Source organism: Podarcis pityusensis (genome assembly GCF_964106645.2).
Source record: "Podarcis pityusensis genome assembly, chromosome: 16".
NCBI classification, from domain to species: Eukaryota; Metazoa; Chordata; class Lepidosauria; order Squamata; family Lacertidae; genus Podarcis; species Podarcis pityusensis.
This window is the reverse complement of record NC_138041.1, coordinates 31,495,367-31,513,592: the sequence shown is the minus strand read 5'-3', so window position 1 is coordinate 31,513,592 and position 18,226 is coordinate 31,495,367. Positions and strand designations below refer to the sequence as shown.

The 18,226-nt window shown below is 45.8% G+C and overlaps 1 protein-coding gene and 1 long non-coding RNA gene across 8 annotated transcripts in view; one reads left to right on the top strand and one right to left on the bottom strand.

Moving 5' to 3' along the window:
* LOC308465417 overlaps positions 1-18,226 on the bottom strand; it is a 144,715-nt gene that overhangs the window by 21,474 nt on the left and 105,015 nt on the right. The gene's annotated exons all lie outside the window — the stretch shown is intronic.
* Positions 596-18,226, top strand: part of GOLGA3 (golgin A3) — a 47,917-nt gene continuing 30,286 nt past the window's right edge. For 2 of the 7 annotated variants that reach the window (XM_080985027.1, XM_080985026.1), the window contains exons 1-7: positions 596-964; positions 6,729-7,079; positions 8,156-8,428; positions 10,460-10,572; positions 12,375-13,048; positions 15,387-15,498; positions 17,369-17,675. In XM_080985027.1, the coding sequence (XP_080841153.1) occupies positions 6,959-7,079; positions 8,156-8,428; positions 10,460-10,572; positions 12,375-13,048; positions 15,387-15,498; positions 17,369-17,675 (1,600 nt within the window). In that variant the 5' untranslated portion in view covers positions 596-964; positions 6,729-6,958. The remainder of the gene's footprint in view (positions 965-6,728; positions 7,080-8,155; positions 8,429-10,459; positions 10,573-12,374; positions 13,049-15,386; positions 15,499-17,368; positions 17,676-18,226) is intronic. The other 5 variants (XM_080985030.1, XM_080985029.1, XM_080985028.1 and 2 more) reach the window with 5 other exon arrangements.

Sequence of the window (18,226 nt, the reverse complement as noted above, 5' to 3'; positions counted from 1 at the left end):
AAGACAAAGCATTAGCTGGAAAAGGATAAAAGGATAACTTTGACAGGACATCATTTTTTATTGCACACACAACGGATTATCATTCACAGTTGCACCCACCAACCTCACTTGCACCTGACAACTTTGGGACAATGTTTTCCTATAAGGACCCTGTGTTTGGAGGGTATGGAGTGGGAAGTGCATAATGTTGGACGGGGAGGGGGGTAGTTATTATTTAGAAAAATCAATAAAGATATTTAAAAACAACAACACAAAGCAATGCATGACCACTGAATAGGGGAGGCCAGGCGCTCCGGCACATTTAAACAGCTGCAAAGAAAAGCGAATTGCTGCCCTTCCAACCGCACCTTCTGAAATTCCCTTTTGTACACCACTACTAAAAGCCCTGTCCTCTTATGCATCTGGCTCCCTAAACACTGAACCGCTCCTATTCTGCGATTCCCCCACCCGTGCCATAAAAACCCAAAACAAAACAAAAACAAAAACTTAAGACTAGTTATTTGGCACCAGGCGGGGTGGCAGAAAGTCAAACGTCACAAAACCACCCAGAGCAACTTCCCTCCCGGCAGGTCCGACCACATAAACCGTCCGCCGCCGTGCGCGTAGCGGTGGTGGGGAAACACCGATTCCCTTTCCTAGTTCCGCCCTCGGGACGGCCCCACCCTTGTTTTGACTCCTAACCTTCCCCTCCTTCCCACCCCCACCCCCACCCCCGTCTTTTCCTCCGAGCTTTGGCGCACTGTGACGGGGGCGGGATCCGGGAGGTGCTTTTTTGCCGGCGGAAGGGGAGATAATCACACACCTAGCCCCGCGCCGACGCTTCTCGGCCCAACAACCCGGGCGGTTGTTTCCGGGGGGACGGGAAAAAACGTCGCGCCGCTTTGGCTGGGCTGGAGATGCTGTAGCAGCGCCACGTCTCGGGCAGGAGGGAGGGAGAGAAAACATGGGAGTCCAGCTCGGGCAGGTCAGTGGGGAGGGAATGGGGCCTGGCTGGGGGTGGGTGGGGGGAGGGGGGATTGGCTTGACCCCCGCCCCTCCACAGCAGCTGGGTGTCTTGGGGTTGGTGGGTGCTGCCAGGGGGGAGGGCAGTGGTGGCTGGAGGTGGGAGGCAGATGTTTGTTTTGAGGAGGAGGAGGAGGGTGGAGGAGATCAGCTGAGCTGGAGAGGGAGGGGAGCCTCCGTGTCTTTCTCTGTGTGTATGTGTGTGAGAGAGGGAACATATTAGTGCATATAATGTATTTTGGGAAATATTTGGAATGGTCTCTGGTACTGTGTTTAGAATTCCAGGGCAGACCAATCCTATTTTTGTGTGTGTGTCTATGTGTATTACATATGAAGGAGAGGATGCAATAGTGGATGTTGTGCATTTTAAGGAAACAATCGAATGCTCAGTGGCATAAATATGTTTAAAGATCTAAGATACTGATTCCCAAGCTTATGCATGCTTAGTCAGAAGTAAGCCTTACTTAATTCAGTGAGACTTAACCCTCAGGAAGGTAGGCATAGGATTGCAGCCTAAGAACTATGTATCCTGGAATGATGATGATAATAATAATAATAATAATAATAATAATGTGCTTTGAAGTTCTTTTTAGATCTCTGCACAAAAACAATCTAATGTAGTGTGTGTTCTGTGTGTAAGAGCTGGCTAAAAGGAAGAGGATGGAGACTTGAGCAATGGAGATGTATTTATGCCCTTATATGTGATTTTTCCTGCCTTCTGAATAGGAGTTCAGGGCACTGTGGAGGGCCCCTCCCTTTTTTTATATGCATTGCAACTCTGAGAGGTCGAAACTGAGTGACAGGCCCAAGGTTGCTCCATGAGAAGATTTTGGCCGAGTTCTGTGCCCGGCTGGAACGAATTATTAACTTTTAGGATGGAAAGGAACTCGGTGTTTGGAAGTCTGAGTGTATCGGAGCTGAACGTATGTTGTTGGTTTTTCATTGCATTTCTGCCTCAAGTTTCTTCATTCATGAACCCTGAGGCAATGTTCATCAGGGTTCTTGGGCAATTCAGGAAAAATGATCTTTTCCCAACAGATCCAAACCTGTTGAGGTTCAGACCATAGCCTCAGGTCTGAGTGAATTTTTGGGAGTCAGCAGCTGAGTAAAATGCTAAATTTAGATCACCCTAGAGCACCAGAAAACATTTTGATGCAAGTTATTCTATGAAAAGTACTCTAAATTTCCTGAAAACCTACTTTACTGGTTTAATGATACAGAGCCCGTGTTTTTCTGTTTTGTTCAGTACCCTCACCTCAATTGTATGTGTGTAGGCAACAGTAACTGCTTTAGTCCCAGAGACTTAAAATATTTATAAATGGCAGTGATATTTTAATTCTTGGTGAAAAGTATGAGTATGCAAGGCTTTTGATCACACAAACCATAACTAAACAACAAAGCCATATAATAGTGCTCCAATATTTTCAACAGGGATTGCTATTTTTGGTGCATGATCTATCTTCTCATTCAATCTGATCTCTCTAAAACAGAGTTGGAGAACATGTGGTCCGCCAACTGTTGTTCCCATTGGCCTCAGCCAGCATGGCCAGTGTTCAGGGATGCTGGGAATTGTAGTCCAACAACAGCAGGAGGGCCACAGGTTTTTCGGTATCCCAGAGGTTCCTTAGAGGACTAGTTGATGAGGAAAGGCTCCCTTTAAAGTAGGATGCTTAAACTCTGCTGGTCTAAAGGTTGCATTTGATTTCCATGGTTCTTCTTTCCTCTCCAATGCAACTTTTGCTATCATGTCTCTCTTTTCAATCTGACCATCCTTGCACGGCAGTGAACCCTCCTCACAGCCCACTCTTGTCCTAATTCATTCGTCTGCAATATGATATGAGTGTTGGTTGCTCTGCCAGATGTACAAGACTTCAATAAACAAGTGCTTAGTCCTGTAAGTGAAACTGTCTGGGCACGGAAGGATAAAATAGTCTAGCTGTCAGTGGGAATGGTGAAAATAAAAGGCAACTGGTGGTACAAATTGCAAATGAAAATAGTTTATGCCTATTGCAAGGGGCAGCCTTATTATTGCTCTGATCCAGCTAATGCCGTCAGTGTACAGATACATGTTTCATGCACAGTAACCTCATAATTCTTGTGTGGGTGGGTTACTTGGGACTTGCACCTGTCTGGTGCTTTGTTTCTTACATCTTCATTTCACCATCTACACTCCAGATACAGCTCTGTTCTGCCGTTTCCAATCTGGTTGTTTAGTGCAGTCCTATGATAGCTGCACATTTGACACTCTGGTTGTGCTTTAAAGAGCTACTGGAGGCACCTTATGTTGGCTGCTTTTGTACCTTGTTTGTTCATTCTTGGTATGCGTTTAGTTTTAGGTGCTTCATATACCGTATTTTTTGCACCATAACACTCACTTTTTTCCTCCTAGAAAGTAAGGGGAAATGTCTGTGCGTGTTATGAAGCAAATGCCTACAGGTGGCGGGGGGATCTGCTGCAGTCTTGAGCAGAGGATTCATGGTTCCCCTTCCTTCCCTCCTCCGTGGCTTGCTTTGAAACAGCAAAGTGGGAGAAGAGCTGCTGAGTGGGGAGGAGAGAGGGACAGAGAGCCTGCTTGCTTTAAAGCACGGATCCACATGGATCCTCAGGATTTTTGCACTGGGTCACCCCAAATTCGCCATCAGATCACATAGCATGTCCATGGCTACAGCTTGCACCAAAAAAATCACGCACCCACTGTTGGGGCCGCAGTGGTGCAAAAACGTGGTTACAAAGCATGGATCCACATGGATCCTCAGGATTTTTGCATTGGGCTACCCCAAACTCACCGTCAGACCACATGTCTGTGGCCACAGAATGAACCACAAAAATCATACATCCACTGTTTCGTTCAGAATATTTTTTTTCTTGTTTTCCTCTAAAAACTATGTGCGTGTTATGGTCAGGTGCGTGTTATAGAGCGAAAAATACGGTATGTTACCATGTAAACCTCACAATAACCTTGTAATGCAAGTAACTATTATTTCCTTATTGCATCTAAGGAACGGAGAGCAGGGAAGCTGAGTTTGTGAGGAAGTGGGTCATATCAAGCCACCTGGTCACTTAGAATGATTTTGCTTATTTCTCTAGCTGTTTCTTTACATAGAGTAATGCTGGTATGCTCTGAATACTACACGTGGGCTAAGTAAACCTTGCTTTCTAGGGAGTGCCCTTTTATCAGAAGCTTATTTGTTTAAGTATTGGGAGTGTTGTGCTACTACGCAAGCTGAGCGGTTATTAACACCTGCAAAAATCAGAGCTGGTTCTGTTTCCTCCTGGGCAACTGTAGCTCAGTGGTAGAGCCTACCTGTTTAGCATGCAGAACATCCCAAGTTTGATCCCTGGCATCTCTACTTTAAAAGGTCAGGTAGCATATAATAGGCACGATTTCACCCTGGAGAGCCACTACCAGTCAAGCTAGACCAGTGGTTCCCAAACCTTTTCCACTGTGGACCTCTTGAAGGTTGCTAATTGTCTTGGCAGACCCTTAAAAAGTTTCTTCTGCCTGCTTCAGCAATTGTAATGTGTTGTGCCAGAAGCTGTACATTTTTAAATTGTATTTTTATGGCTTCTTTCATTTTCTGTATTGTATTCTTTTATATTGCATTTCGAATTCTGTATAGTACAATATAAAATACCATAAAACATAATAGAAGAAAAAGAGAAAGCAATAAGAATACAATTAAAAATCAGATATTTAATGCACTGTGCTCACCTTCCACAATTGCTGCTCCCACTGTTCTTCACAGACCCAGAACTGTCTGAATGAAGCTTGCCGTGGACCACCGTTTGAGATCCCCTGAGCTAGATTGAGTTCTGTGGTACCAGTTTCAGTTGATGGAGCCTAAGATTGTGGACACAACACTTGTAGCTATTTGCTGTATCGTGTGTCCTCCCAGTTCTTCCCCATCATTCAGGTTAGGCAGGTGGGTCAAGCGAGTGGTGGATGCATTATTACTCCAGCCACCCTTAAAGAGGAGGTTGTGCGACAACATCTAAAGAAGCCAGAGGTCTATGATAATGATCACCCAGTCATTAATACCATTCTTGGGCTGGGATAGTCTAAGCTGTTGTGACTCATGCTTAGGAACCTTGAGGGTAACCTCACAACTGGATTCCTGTGATGTGCTCTGTGAAGAGCTACCCTTGAGATTGGCTCAGAAGCTGCAGCTAGGTTGCTCAGTGGGGCATCTGCTGCACAACCCCTGTACTGCCAATTAGCCACCGAGTCAAGTTCAAGGAGGGTGTTTTGTTATTGTTGCTTCTGGCTGCTATAGTTGCTGCAACTATGTTCTATGATTATCTGGGTTGTTTGCTTATTTTAATGATTTTTGTTTGGATGGTGCAGCACTTTGAGATTTTGGAATTGGAAAATTTGTATGTGTATGTATAAGTAGATAGAGAGAGATATATGAAATAAACAGATAAACAAATAGTCAGCCATAGGATCCCTGTCTATGATGGACCTGCCATGCAGAATTCAGAAGAGAGGGCGGATTTCCCCTTTAAGTTCAGTGCTTTTTTTACTCTTTCTCCATAGGAGTGAATTCACACCAACAAGCTGATGGCCACCCACTTGGATGGCTTTAAAAGAGTAGACAAATTCATGGAGGCTAAGCTCTGCTTCTTGCCTCTGAATACCAGTTAATGGGATCACCACTGGGGAGAGGTGCTGCTGAGCTTTGTTTCTGCTAGTGGGCTTCCTGTAGGCGTCTTGGTGGCCACCTACATATCTTGTGGCAGTGAATCCCATGTAAGGCATTTCCTGCCCCTTCATCTGCATGTAGATCTGCCAAGGGTTCTGTGTCTGGGACATGCTAGAGCGCAAGAAGAATGTTTGTATCTAGGTTTTCAATGGACACAAGTGCGATCTAGAACAGAATGTCGCAGTGTGGAGTGGCAGCTAGCCAGCCATAATCTTTCCCAAGATAGAGTGTTACCTCGGTTTAAGAAAGCCCTGTTTATGTACTATTCGGTTTACGAACTCCGCAAAACCGGAAGTAGTGTCCTGGTTTGCGAACTTTACCTCGGTCTAAGAACGGAAGCCGAACGGTAGAAGGGCACCAGCAGTGGGAGGCCTCATTGGGGAAAGCGCCTCGGCTTAAAAATGGTTTCGGTTTAAGAACGGACTTCCGGAACAGATTAAGTTCGTAAACCGAGGTACCACTGTACTCCATTCCATTCTCCTTCCCTTTCTCCATTTTCTGTTCTCCCTCCCAACACAAACACCAACCTCTCCCCAACATGTTATGGGGCTGCTGAGTATGTGCATTCCCTCACTAGTTTTGGGGTTCCCTCTTCCCCATGGTCCCCCCTCCCCCCAAAAATTCTTCCTACTTCCAGAAACCTTTGGGTTCTGTCAAGCCAGCTATTATTTCCCTCTTGTGTATGGATGGTGCCATTTTCCCTATATAGAGAGTCCAAATAAAAAGAATCAGTTAGCTATTGGTTTAAATACTGCATGTGATTGTTCCCCTGTAACAGAATGGGTTGGGTTTTTGTATGTGTTTTTTTTTACAAAAAATAAAATGCCCTTTTGTCTCTAGAGCAGGCTTCCTCAACCTCGGCCCTCCAGATATTTTGAGACTACAATTCCCATCGTCCCTGACCACTGGTCCTGCTAGCTAGGGATCATGGGAGTTGTAGGCCAAAAACATCTGGAGGGCCGAGGTTGAGGAAGCCTGCTCTAGAGAGTGACGCAACTTAGTAATTGCTTTCCCCCCCTTCAGGCTGCTGTAATGATCTCGTGGAAATCCTGAGCTGCCTGCTGACTGGACTTGGACTGAGTTGAGTTGCCTGCTGTAAAACTACAGATGAGAAGCTTGGTATTGTGTCCTCTCGCGCAGCCTCCTTGCTGGCAGTTCTTCTGATGGATAGAACCAGGACTCGGCAGTTCTCTTGAAAAGCGAGTTTTGTTCAGCTGGGGAAATATTTCCCCCGCATCTTAATAGCATCTGCCATGGACTCTTCGGTGATCCTGCTGGAGAAGCAAGCCAGCAACGGGGGGCCCTACAGCTCTGAGCAGCCTGCGGAGATGGAGGCCAAATTGGAGCGGCCAGCAGAAGGAGATGGCCTTCATGGTAAGCTGTTTCTGCAGATCAGATTTGTGTTGCTGCGAGGAATGTGTTTCTGAAGGTAGCGCAGTCAGGCTAAGGACATAAGGCAGGCAGTGGACAACCTGAGGAAGTGCCATCCCACTTTGGGCCTGCCAAGAGACACAGGTGATGTCCACTGTTTCCAGGATCTCTCCTCGTTTTGAGATTTTAGTGCAGTGGTTCCCAAAGGGCATGGCGTGCCACCCTGGCGTGACAGGAAAGGATGACAAGGGTGGCAGGAAGATAAAAGGACCATCAAAAAAACATTCAAATGTTTCAGTGTAGTATAGTATACTATAGTATCCGTTTTTTATATTCAAAATGAGAGCAAGAGCATCAAGTGATAAATTTGATGCGTTGCGAGCAAATTTTCATTCTGAAAGGGTGGCACAGAGAAAAAAGTTTGAGAACCACTGCTGTGGTTGGTGAGCTGAGAGTTGGTTTAGACCCTGGGTGAGAATCCAGAGGCTGAGGGTGTGTCAGAAGGAAACTGAATATATATTTAATTTTTAATGTACATTTTTTGTAGCTGTGTATTTTTGTAATATTTTGTTTAAGTTGTCCGTTGTTGCTTTAGTTTTTTGTACATTGCTGAGACATATTTTAAATATATTAAATGATATGGAAATTAAATAACCCAATCAAATTAAATAAGGTGAGCCCTGCTGGATAGGACCAGATGGCCATCTGCGTTAGGCCCCTGTGCCTGAATTCCCCCATCCTTGTCCTAGCAGGTCTGGTTGAAGGGTCAGGAGCAGGCAATTTGACAGAGCTCTGCTTGAGGACCCAGAGAGCTGCAGCCAGTCAGGGTAGATAATGCCCAGATTTCGTATAATGCAGCTTCCTGTGTTCCCAGTGCTTTTCTTCTGAACAGCCAAAGGTCCCAGGCTAGTCAAACCAGGTGGGCCTTTGCCAAGGTATTTCTTATAGCAGGGATGCTTTAAAGATTTAGGATATCCTCTCTTTATAGGAAGGGGAAACAGACTGGAGACCCATCCTTCCACCCCTAAGTTTGTAAGGAATGTGAACCTAGTGCAACCCAATATTCTGCTCTTTTCCAGTGACTAGTGTAAATGACAGCAAAGCGCCAGCTGAAGGGGAATGCCTGGTTCCAAACAGCAGCGAGGTGCCATGTGCGAATGGACCAGCATCTCGCTACCCTGTCTCTTCTGACCCCAACGGCAGCCCATGTGAGGAAGTACCAGCTCCAGGTGTGCCCGGTTTCCATGACAACCTAAAGCCGTCTCAGGGAGCTAGTGCTGAGGGCATAGTGCTTAGGAAGGAAGCGTTGCAGTCCCTCAAACTAAGCCTTCCCATGCAAGAAACCAAATTGTGTAAGCATCTGTTTATGGCGGAGCCCCCTGTTTTTTTCTCTTGCTCCAAGAAAAAAAAAGCTCCCTCCCCCACTTTCCATTACTCTCCTGGCCTCTGCAGACTCTGTCTCCAAATATCACTTCAAAAAAGCTTGATCTGATACTGTAATTTTGCTCTGTGGCAATTGGTGCTTGTGACTCTGTGTTTAACACACTTACTTTACTTAACATTGTTGGGCTGAATAAATGTTGCCATTAAAACACTGTTAAAAACAAAGGACCCTTATTGCTTTCCTTTTTTTTTCTTTTTGCATTCCAGTTAGACGAGTGCAAATTCAGAATAATTATATTGTATAAAGCCAGGCTTGTATTTTAACAGCTTGCCATGGGTGACCAGGAAATCCATGCAGGTGAATAAAAGTGCTGGCAGAGGAGAGATGAATTGCCTACTTGGTAGAAAGCTAGATTTTTTTCTACTGGAATCTTCTCCTTGGCCAGCATGAGAATATAGACTACATATATTAGTACATATATATGTTTTTGCAGGCTGATAACTGTTTGTTGCACTTACTTACAAGCCTGTAACCCTGCACAACATCACCTGTTTAGATAAAAGCCCAAAACACTTGAGGTTTAGCTAGTTATTTATCTGTGGGCATTTATATCTCACCTTTTAAAATGGCCCATAATATTAAAAGTTAATGTAATGAAATAAATCTGAAACAAGCAGCATTAAAAAAAAAAATCAATTGGCAGGGAAGAAAAGCACATAATTAAAATACTTGGGGGTGAAACTTTAGCTAAGGTCAAACAAACCTTCCTTGTGGAGAGCTTTCTACAAGTGGGATGTCACCACTGAGAGTGATTGCAATAATCTGTTTTCAAATCTAACCGCGAGACCACAGTTCAGTCAACTTGTCCTGTGGCTGCCCACCCTTCCCTCAACCCAATAAAAACATGGCAATTAGGGTTTTGCAACAGGGAGGGAGCTGTGAACAAGTTGCTTGAAGAGCTGTGGATCCTAAACTGTGCACTCTTAATATCAGTGCTTACACAAGGCGTTGGGGTTTGGGGCACTTTTTTCAGCTGCACGCTCACCTGGCTAAAACCGCATGCTTTGCTTATCTGCATGAATATTGTAGTAAGTCGTGAGATAGGGGTAGTTATAATGCCCCCCCCAGATGTTGCAGGACTCCCATCATCCTGACTGTTGGCCACAATGGCTGGGGCTGATGGGAATTGGAATCCAGCAACATCTGGAGGCCACCATGTTGATTAGCCCTTGAGTTACGGAAATAAGTTTGGCATCGCCCCGCTCAGTCCTTCTACACAATTCACGTATAAGCGGGACTGAAGCCAGCTTTTTATGAACAACTTATATCGGGAGATGATGCATTTCAGTGGATAGCCAGTTGGAGGAGAAGCCTGGGAATCTGGATCCAAGCCTCTGCTCAGCTCACAGTGACCTGAGGTTGTCACAGTGCCTCAGTTCCTCATTTGTAAGAGGAGACTCTACTGACCTGACCCTTGTGGGGATGTAAAAATGGAGGGTTCTGAATTTGCTTTGCGTCCAATTTGCTTTGCTTTGTGCCCAATTTAAAGCAAGCGGAATCTTCAGATGTAACCAAATTATACATTGAGGTGGGTCTTGCTGACTAGTCAAACCTAAGAGCTGGAATTGATGTCCTTGTTCCCTTGAGCTGCATCTTCTCCATGACCAATTGTTAACAATCTCACAGTGCATCCCAAAATGTCTTTGTTTGTTGGTGTCTTTGAGGTACTGGGTCCCATTCTGGGCAGGGTACAGAATGGGTACTGTTAAGCCTTGGTAGATAGAAGCCTCATTGGATTCTCGCTAAATTAACTTCATTTCCCCCCAAAAAGCATGTAACCTTTCAGTCTAGTAATTGAAATGAAAGAACTGTCACTTTTCTGTCTCTCTTGCTGTTTTTACTTCTTCCCTAATTTTTCCTAAGAAACATACATTTCTACCCAGCCTAGTAATAGACACACACACATCTAAATACATAAAACCTGTCTTTCATCCTGTAGGTTCAGCTGATTCTTCTCTCCCTTTAGAGAAGGAAGAACAAATCAGACTTCAGGCAAGAAGGCGCCTTGAAGAACAGCTCAAACAGTATCGTGTAAAAAGGCACCAGGAGAGAGTAAGAGCCTAGCAAGTGGTTTCTCTGGTGTTTGTGAATTCTAATGACTTGGGAAATCCTGTAAACTGCTCCTTGGTGCTGCAATGCATCATTTGAGGTGATGCTGTGGGATGGACTCCGTTTGTGGAGGGGGTCATTGCAGCAGTGTGATCCACATATCTCCATTCAGCCCTTTTTAAGGCCAAGAGCCGTAGCAGCTTTCACAGACAACGGGCCCCATTCAGAAGTAACAGATAGCCATGTCATGTTCTCTTGCTATATGAACAAGCTGTGGTGAACATTGAGCTTATGCAACCATCATTCCCCTATCTTCTGCAGAAGCTCTTGCTTATGGTTTTACACAAACCACAGTTCCTTGTGACATCTAAACCCGAGGAACTGTTGTTTGTTTAAAGCCTTTGTTGGTCATTAAGCCAGGATCCGATACAGTTGTACCTTGGAAACTGAACACCTTGCAAGTCGGACGTTTTGGCTCTGGAATGCTGCAAACCCGGAAGTGAGTGTTCCGGTTTGCGAACGTTCTTTGGAAGCTGAACGCCCGATGTAGCTTCTGTGGCTTCCAATTGCGTGCAGGAAGCTCCTGCAGCCAATCGGAAGCTGCACCATGGTTGTCGAACATTTTGGAAGCCGAACAGACTTCCGGAATGGATTCTGTTTGGCTTCCAAGGTACAACTATACTATGGTTTGATCCTGGCTTGTTTTCACTAATTCTAGTTATAATTAACTGCAGTACCCTGAGTTTGGAAGTGCTGTGGCTAGCCCCAGCCATAACTCTGTGTTGGGTGGCAGATGACACTACCATATCACATGGACATGCCAGTAGTGTGCTAAGTAGTGAGCATGCATTCACCCTCTTTATTCTCTGAGCATATACAGTGTGCATGTCCTAGAAGGTTACTTTCCCCTCCCATCTGTATTAAAAGCTAGCGGACAATTTGCCATTGAGGCTGATGCTTTTTTGACTTTCACTCTGGTGTGCCAATAGAGAACCTGTTGCTGGACTCTCAACCCCTGCCGTCGTTGATCATTTGCCATGCTGGCTGGGGCTGATGGGAGTTGCAGTCCAGCAACATCTCAAGGGCCACAGGCTCCCTATTTCCGTTCCATACAATCACAGATAACTGAAAACAACAGTATTTGGCTCAAATCAATGACCTGGTTCCCACTAAACATTAAGCCAAACCAAGGTTTAACTTGAATGGGTGGTCTCCTTGTGTGTTCGCCTGCTGCACTCAACCAAGCCATCGTTTGGTGTAGCATGTTGTTCAAACAACACACCAAGTCATGCCATGGCTCAGCTCAGCTCAGTGCAGCACAACAGCAGAATGACTGAGGAGGAGCAGAGTGGCTGAGATTCACTCTCTCAGAGTCCACGTTCTTAGCTATGGTTTGACTTCGTGTGATGTGCAAACCAGACTGATGCCCACCCGTGGATCTTTCACAAAACCGATGGGCCTGACACTTGTTTGTTCAGGTAGAGCCATTTTGATGTGTTAACCATACTGATGTGGCGGCGGTGTTTGCCATCCCTAAATCTGGTGGTGAAGGAAGAATAAGCTGTAACTTTAAATATTAAATATAAATATAAACTTGAAGTATTACATTTAAAGTTCTCGCACTGAAAGGAGGAGACTGACTTTTGCATTCAGGAACCTCAAAAAGAAACCTTGGTTGCCGTTCTATGATGATTTCCATTTGTTTACATGACGGGCAGTTGATTGGTTTAAAATAAAAGACTTTGGTGATCAGAAATTGCATTCCATTTATACTACTGCTTGTCACCTTCTTTTTCTTGTCCAAGCAGTCTACAGCTAAAAGCCGTCCCTCCAGTACCCTCGATCCTGAGCTGATGTTACATCCAGAGACTTTGCCGAGGGCCAGCACTGTGTCTATGACAAAAGAATACTCATTCTTGCGAACCAGCGTCCCGCGGGGACCAAAACTGGGAAGCCTGGGGCTTCCGACACAATCAAAAGAAAGGAAAAGTTCTAAATCTAACAGGTCAAGTAGAATCCGGTCTCTGGCAGACTATAGAACTGAAGATGCAGAAGGGCATGTTCCGCTTGATTCACCAAGTGGCTCCCTGAAGCAGAATCGAAGCAGCCTGACATCTGTTGTGTCTGAGATCAGGCTAACCCCTGATCCTGATGACCGGCTGGAGAATTCCTCCCTGGCCGGAGATAGCGTCTCTGATATTGACGGAAGTGAAGTAGGATTGAGGCTGGACGGCAACGAGAGCGACAGTTCTACGTACAGTAGTTTATCGGGAAGGGGGCCCTATGGCGCTTTGCTCAATTCCGAAAGCAGGCAGGGCACTTCGCTGACTGTAAATGGCCAGGAGGTCCCTTTGGATGCAGTTGGACAGTTTCCTTCCATCAGGGAAGTGTTGCAGGCTGCTGCTGCGACAGAGCACCATCCCGACGATCAGGAAGTCAATGGGGAAGTGAGAAGCAGGAGGGACAGCATTTCCAGCAGGTAAGTGCATTGCAATGGCTTTCAAACTTTTGAACCTCCAGGGAATATTTTTCTGCCTTGACTTGTCTGCGAAGGAATACCTCTGTCTCTGCTGTGAAAGGTGCTGTGGCGTCTTCTGCAGTGTGCAGTCAGCTTGTGAAGGGCATTAGCTTGGACTGTTATATGAAGGCGCTTTGTTCTGACTTGGTTGGCAAGTCCATCAAGCTCAGTGCTGTCCACTCCAGGGATGGGGAGCTTGTTGCCCTCCAAATGTTGTTGGACTACAGCTTCCATCACACTTGACCACTGGCCATGCTGGTTGGGGCTGATGGAAGTTGGTGTCCAGCAACATCTGGACGGCCTCTGATCTCCCCATCCCTGGCCTACCTTGACTCACAGCAGCTCTCAAGAAGTGTCCGGATAGGTCCGACCAAAAGGCCCCTCTAGTCCCCACAGCAGCCAGCCAGGTGCCTCCTGGGGAGCCCTCAAGCTGGGCATGATCACAGCTACCATTCCCCAGAGACTGGTATTCAGAGACATATGCTGCCTTTGATTCCTGGAGGCAGTGTTGAGCCATCATGACTAGTAGGCAGCAGCTTGGGTGGGAGACTCCCTGGGAAGGTAGGAAGCAGCCTTATACCAAGTCAGACCATTGGCCCTCGTTCATCCTGCATTGTCTGCTTTGACCAGCAGCATCTCTCCAGGGTTTCAGGCAGGAGCTTTTCCCTGCCCTACCTGGGAACACCAGGAGTTGAACCTGCAACCTTCATCATGCAAGGTGTTACACTCTGCTACTGGGCTTGCAGTTCTTCCCAAAGTTATAGATCCCTCATGTACGCTGCCTTGAGATCCATCATGAACCAAAGGTGAGATATGCATGGAGTAAGTGTAGTTGCAGTGCATTGGGGACGGGCTGTAGCTTAGTGGTAGAATGACCGCTTTACCATGCGGAAGGTTGCCAGTTCAATCCCCAGCATCTCCAGGTAGGACTGGGAAAGCCTCCTTTTCTGAAACCTGGGAGAGCTGCTGCCAATCAGTCTAGATAATACTGATCCAGAATGACCAATGATGTGACTCAGTATGTAGCTACTCTGAGTGCCTTTTTGCCTAGAGGGCTGGCTATAACTGCCTTAAGTAATAAGTGAACAATATGCACCCAGACCGCCCCTGTGGGTTGACCTCTTTCCGTGTCAGGTGGTTGACTGAATCGCATTCAGCATTTTGTCATAGAAGAGGACCTTCAGTGTGTCCCCCTGTTTATGAACCTTACAGCATCCTTCTCACACAACCCATTAAGTATTTAATCCATGCACAGATCTTTCCAGCTTTTAGCACTTAACGAGACGCAAGGGTTCCTGCCCTAGATGCACTTATCCACTTTAGCCCTTTTAAGAATGGGATTACTTGTTGGTTCTCAGAAGCTTACTCACCCATGATACTATAATGAGTTTCTCAGTGCCCATCTCTTTCAGGTCAAGTATAGAATTAGCAAGTGGTCAATATTGCAGTGCCGATTGTGGTTGCTGTTCTTTCCCTTCCATCTTTCTTATAAATGGATGGCCAGTTTTTAGGTATCCTTTTTGGCTCGAAAGTTATCTGAATGAAATAAAAATATTAAACACCCCATAGTTTTTTTTAAATGTCCATTTGCAGGGCTCAGAAAATCTACTCTCCATCATGCTCAAAAGGAACTAATTTTTCTGAGCAAGTGTAGGTTGGCTGTAAAGAGTTCCCAAGGGCATTTAGCAATGGCCCACATTGCATCGTTGTCATCATCCTGTGCCATCATCCCGCTTCAGGCTCATGATGCAGTGTCACTTTGATGTTTTCAAATGGCAGCTGCACTCATGGGGTGTGGTGGCAGCAGCAGCAGCGGCATGTCAGCAAGGAGGGTTGGAATACAATCAGATTGCCTTAGTATCTCATGGAGATTCTCTATGGAGAATCTATTGGGAAACAAGGCCCATCCATTCAGCTCTGCCGAAAAATCAGCTCCATCATGTTGCTCCTGCCTTTGTACTCTTTCCATCCTGGTGGTATTTCAGTAAGGGGCTATCACTTAATTTAAGAATTGGCCCCTGCTTTTGCTTTTGCTTTTTCTCCCCCTCTCCCGTCCTCCTTTTCCTTTTGTGTCAAATCTTTTCGATTGTAAACCAGTGGGCAGGGACTGTCTTGTTTTAATTCATTGTATGTAAGCCACTCTGGGAGCCTTTTTGTTGTTGTTGAAAGAACAGCCAGGTACAAATGCTCCAAATAAGAAAATAACAGGGATGATATCATGAGCTGCGAAATAACCATGTATGCCACTGGCACAACGTGTACATTGATAAAGTGTGCGCACGCTTTTGTCTCTCCCCAGTATATCGATGGAGAGTTCTATCGCAGGCACGCATGACGAAATGTTGCAGGTCCTCAAAGAGAAGATGCGTCTCGAAGGGCAGCTTGAAGCGCTGTCATTGGAAGCCAATGAGGTACAAATGACGTCACCCCTTCTGTACAGGATGATACTGAGGCTACTTAAAGCAGGAATGGGCACCCTTCATATGAAACTGCTGGGAGAGGATGTCCAGAGTTTTGGGGTTCGGTGCCACCAATATGCTGATGACACCAATCTGTCTCTTTTTCATCTAAATGTGAGAATGCTATTTCAGGGCTTAAATCAGTGTCTGGTGTCAGTAACGGGCTGGCTGAGGGTGAACAAATTGAAGTTTAAGCGAGAAAGAGGGGCTCCTAGTTGGTGGAAAGGCAGATCAGAGAATTGGGATTCAACCTGTATTGGGTGGGTTGACATTCCTCTGACAAGTCAGGTTCGCAGCTTAGATGTACTCCTAGATTCAACCCTGAGTGTAGATGCCCAGGTTTCGGCAGCAGCTGGAAGTGTGCTTGCATATTTAAAACCCATGCACAATATGCACCCGTTCCTGGAGATGTCGGATCTGGGAACAGGGACACATGCCTTAGTCACAAGGCAGCCCTGTGTAGGGAAGTTTTTAATGCTTGATGTTTTACTGTGCTTAATGTTTTAATTTGTTGGAAGCCGCCCAAAGTGGCTGGGGCAACTGCAGTCAGATGGGTGGCATATAAATAAATTATTATTGTTATGGTTGTTTTTGTTGCTGTTGTGGTTGTTATTTGGTATACTCTAAAACACCGTATGTGTGTCTGCCTTTGGAAAGTGTTCAGGAACTTCAGTGGTCCAAGATGCTGCAGGCAGATTATTGCAACATCTCCACTGGCTGCATGTCTGTGTCTGGACACAATTCAGAATGCTGGTTATTCCCTACAAAGGCTTATACAGCTTGATTCCAGGCTGTCTGAAGGACAGCATCTCCCTTTGTGAACCTGTCAGCTTTTGAGATCTTCAAGAGAGGCCTTTTTCTCAGTTCTGCCAGCCTCATAGGCACATTTGGGAGGACATGAGAGTGGGCCTTTTCCATCGCTACTCCCAGATTGTGGCACTCCCTTCCACCGGAGGCTCGCCTGGCCTCCTCTTTGTTTTCTTTTTGCCAGCAGGCAAATACTGTTTTATTCCCACAGGCCTTTGGCCACTAACTGGCTCTTGCGGCAGGGTCTTCTAAGGGTGAAGGGACGCGGGTGGCGCTGTGGGTTAAAACACAGAGCCTAGGACTTGCCGATCAGAAGGTCGGCGGTTCGAATCCCCGCGATGGGGTGAGCTCCCGTCACTCGGTCCCTGCTCCTGCCAACCTAGCAGTTCGAAAGCACGTCAAAGTGCAAGTAGATAAATAGGTACCGCTCTGGCGGGAAGGTAAACAGCGTTTCCGTGCGCTGTTCTGGTTTACCAGAAGTGGCTCAGTCATGCTGGTCACATGACCCGGAAGCTGTACGCCGGCTCCCTCGGCCAATAAAGCAAGATGAGCGCCTCAACCCCAGAGTCGGCCGCAACTGGACCTAATGGTCAGGGGTCCCTTTACCTTTTACTTCTAAGGGTGGGTGGCGTAAATGGTTCTAAGTTGTTTTGATTTGGTGTTGGGTTTTTTATACGATAGCTTATTTAATTGTTCTTCAATATTTATAACGGATTGGTGTGCAATTCTGTGGCATCTTGTGAGCCACCTTGGGTTCCGCACTGGGAGAAAGGCAGGCTATAAATAAAATAAATAGTTTGTGGGGTTTCAAGCTGTAGTTTTACACTGAGGAGAAAAGAGATTGTAGAGGAGTTAGGGTGGGGTTTTCTTTTTCAGTTGGGGGTGACATTTGTAGAAGATTATGCAAAAGCTGGATTTTAAGGAGGTACTGAAGAATCCTTTGAACCTCATTTGAGGTGCCTTGTGAAACCATCATTTTAAAATTATTATTTTTTAATCATTGTTTTTTGTTCAGGCTCTCAAAGAAAAGACGGAACTGCAAACCCAGCTTGCTGCTTTGAACATGAAGCTTCAGTCCCAGATGGAGCACAGTCAGAGCAGCCAGCAGAAGCAAGACTCGCTGAACTCGGAGGTGGCCACGCTGAAGCAGTCTTGTTGGGACCTGGAAAGAGCCATGGCGGAACTTCAGGCTGCCTTGGAGGCCAAGAATGCCAGCCTGGCTGCCTCCAACAATGACCTGCAGGTGGCAGAAGAGCAATACCAAAGACTGATGGGGAAGGTGGAAGACATGCAGAAAAGTGTCCTCAGCAAGGATAGCACAGGTGAGTAGGTGCTGCTCTCTTTATTCCTAACAATCTTTATTTCTCAAGCGGCGCTTTGTAAATTTATTTAAAATATTTATTAAATGCCTTGATCCGAAAGGCCTCCCAGCAGTGTAGTAATAAAATGGTAGAGAAAACACAGCTAAAATCTACGAATGGGTTAAAGATAGATAGATAGATGATAGATAGATAGATAGATAGATAGATAGATGATAGATAGATAGATAGATAGATAGATAGATAGATGATAGATCGATAGATGAAATAAAAAAATTCCTTCCTGTAGCACCTTAAAGACCAACTAAGTTAGTTCTTGGTATAAGCTTTCGTGTGCATGCACACTTCTTCAGATACACAGATACACAGATCGATAGATAGATAAGGTAAAGGTAAAGGGACTCCTGACTGTTAGGTCCAGTCGTGGCTGACTCTGGGGTTGCGGCGCTCATCTCGCTTTTTTGGCCGAGGGAGCGGGCGTACAGCTTCCGGGTCATGTGGCCAGCATGACTAAGCCGCTTCTGGCGAACCAGAGGAGCACACGGAAACGCCAT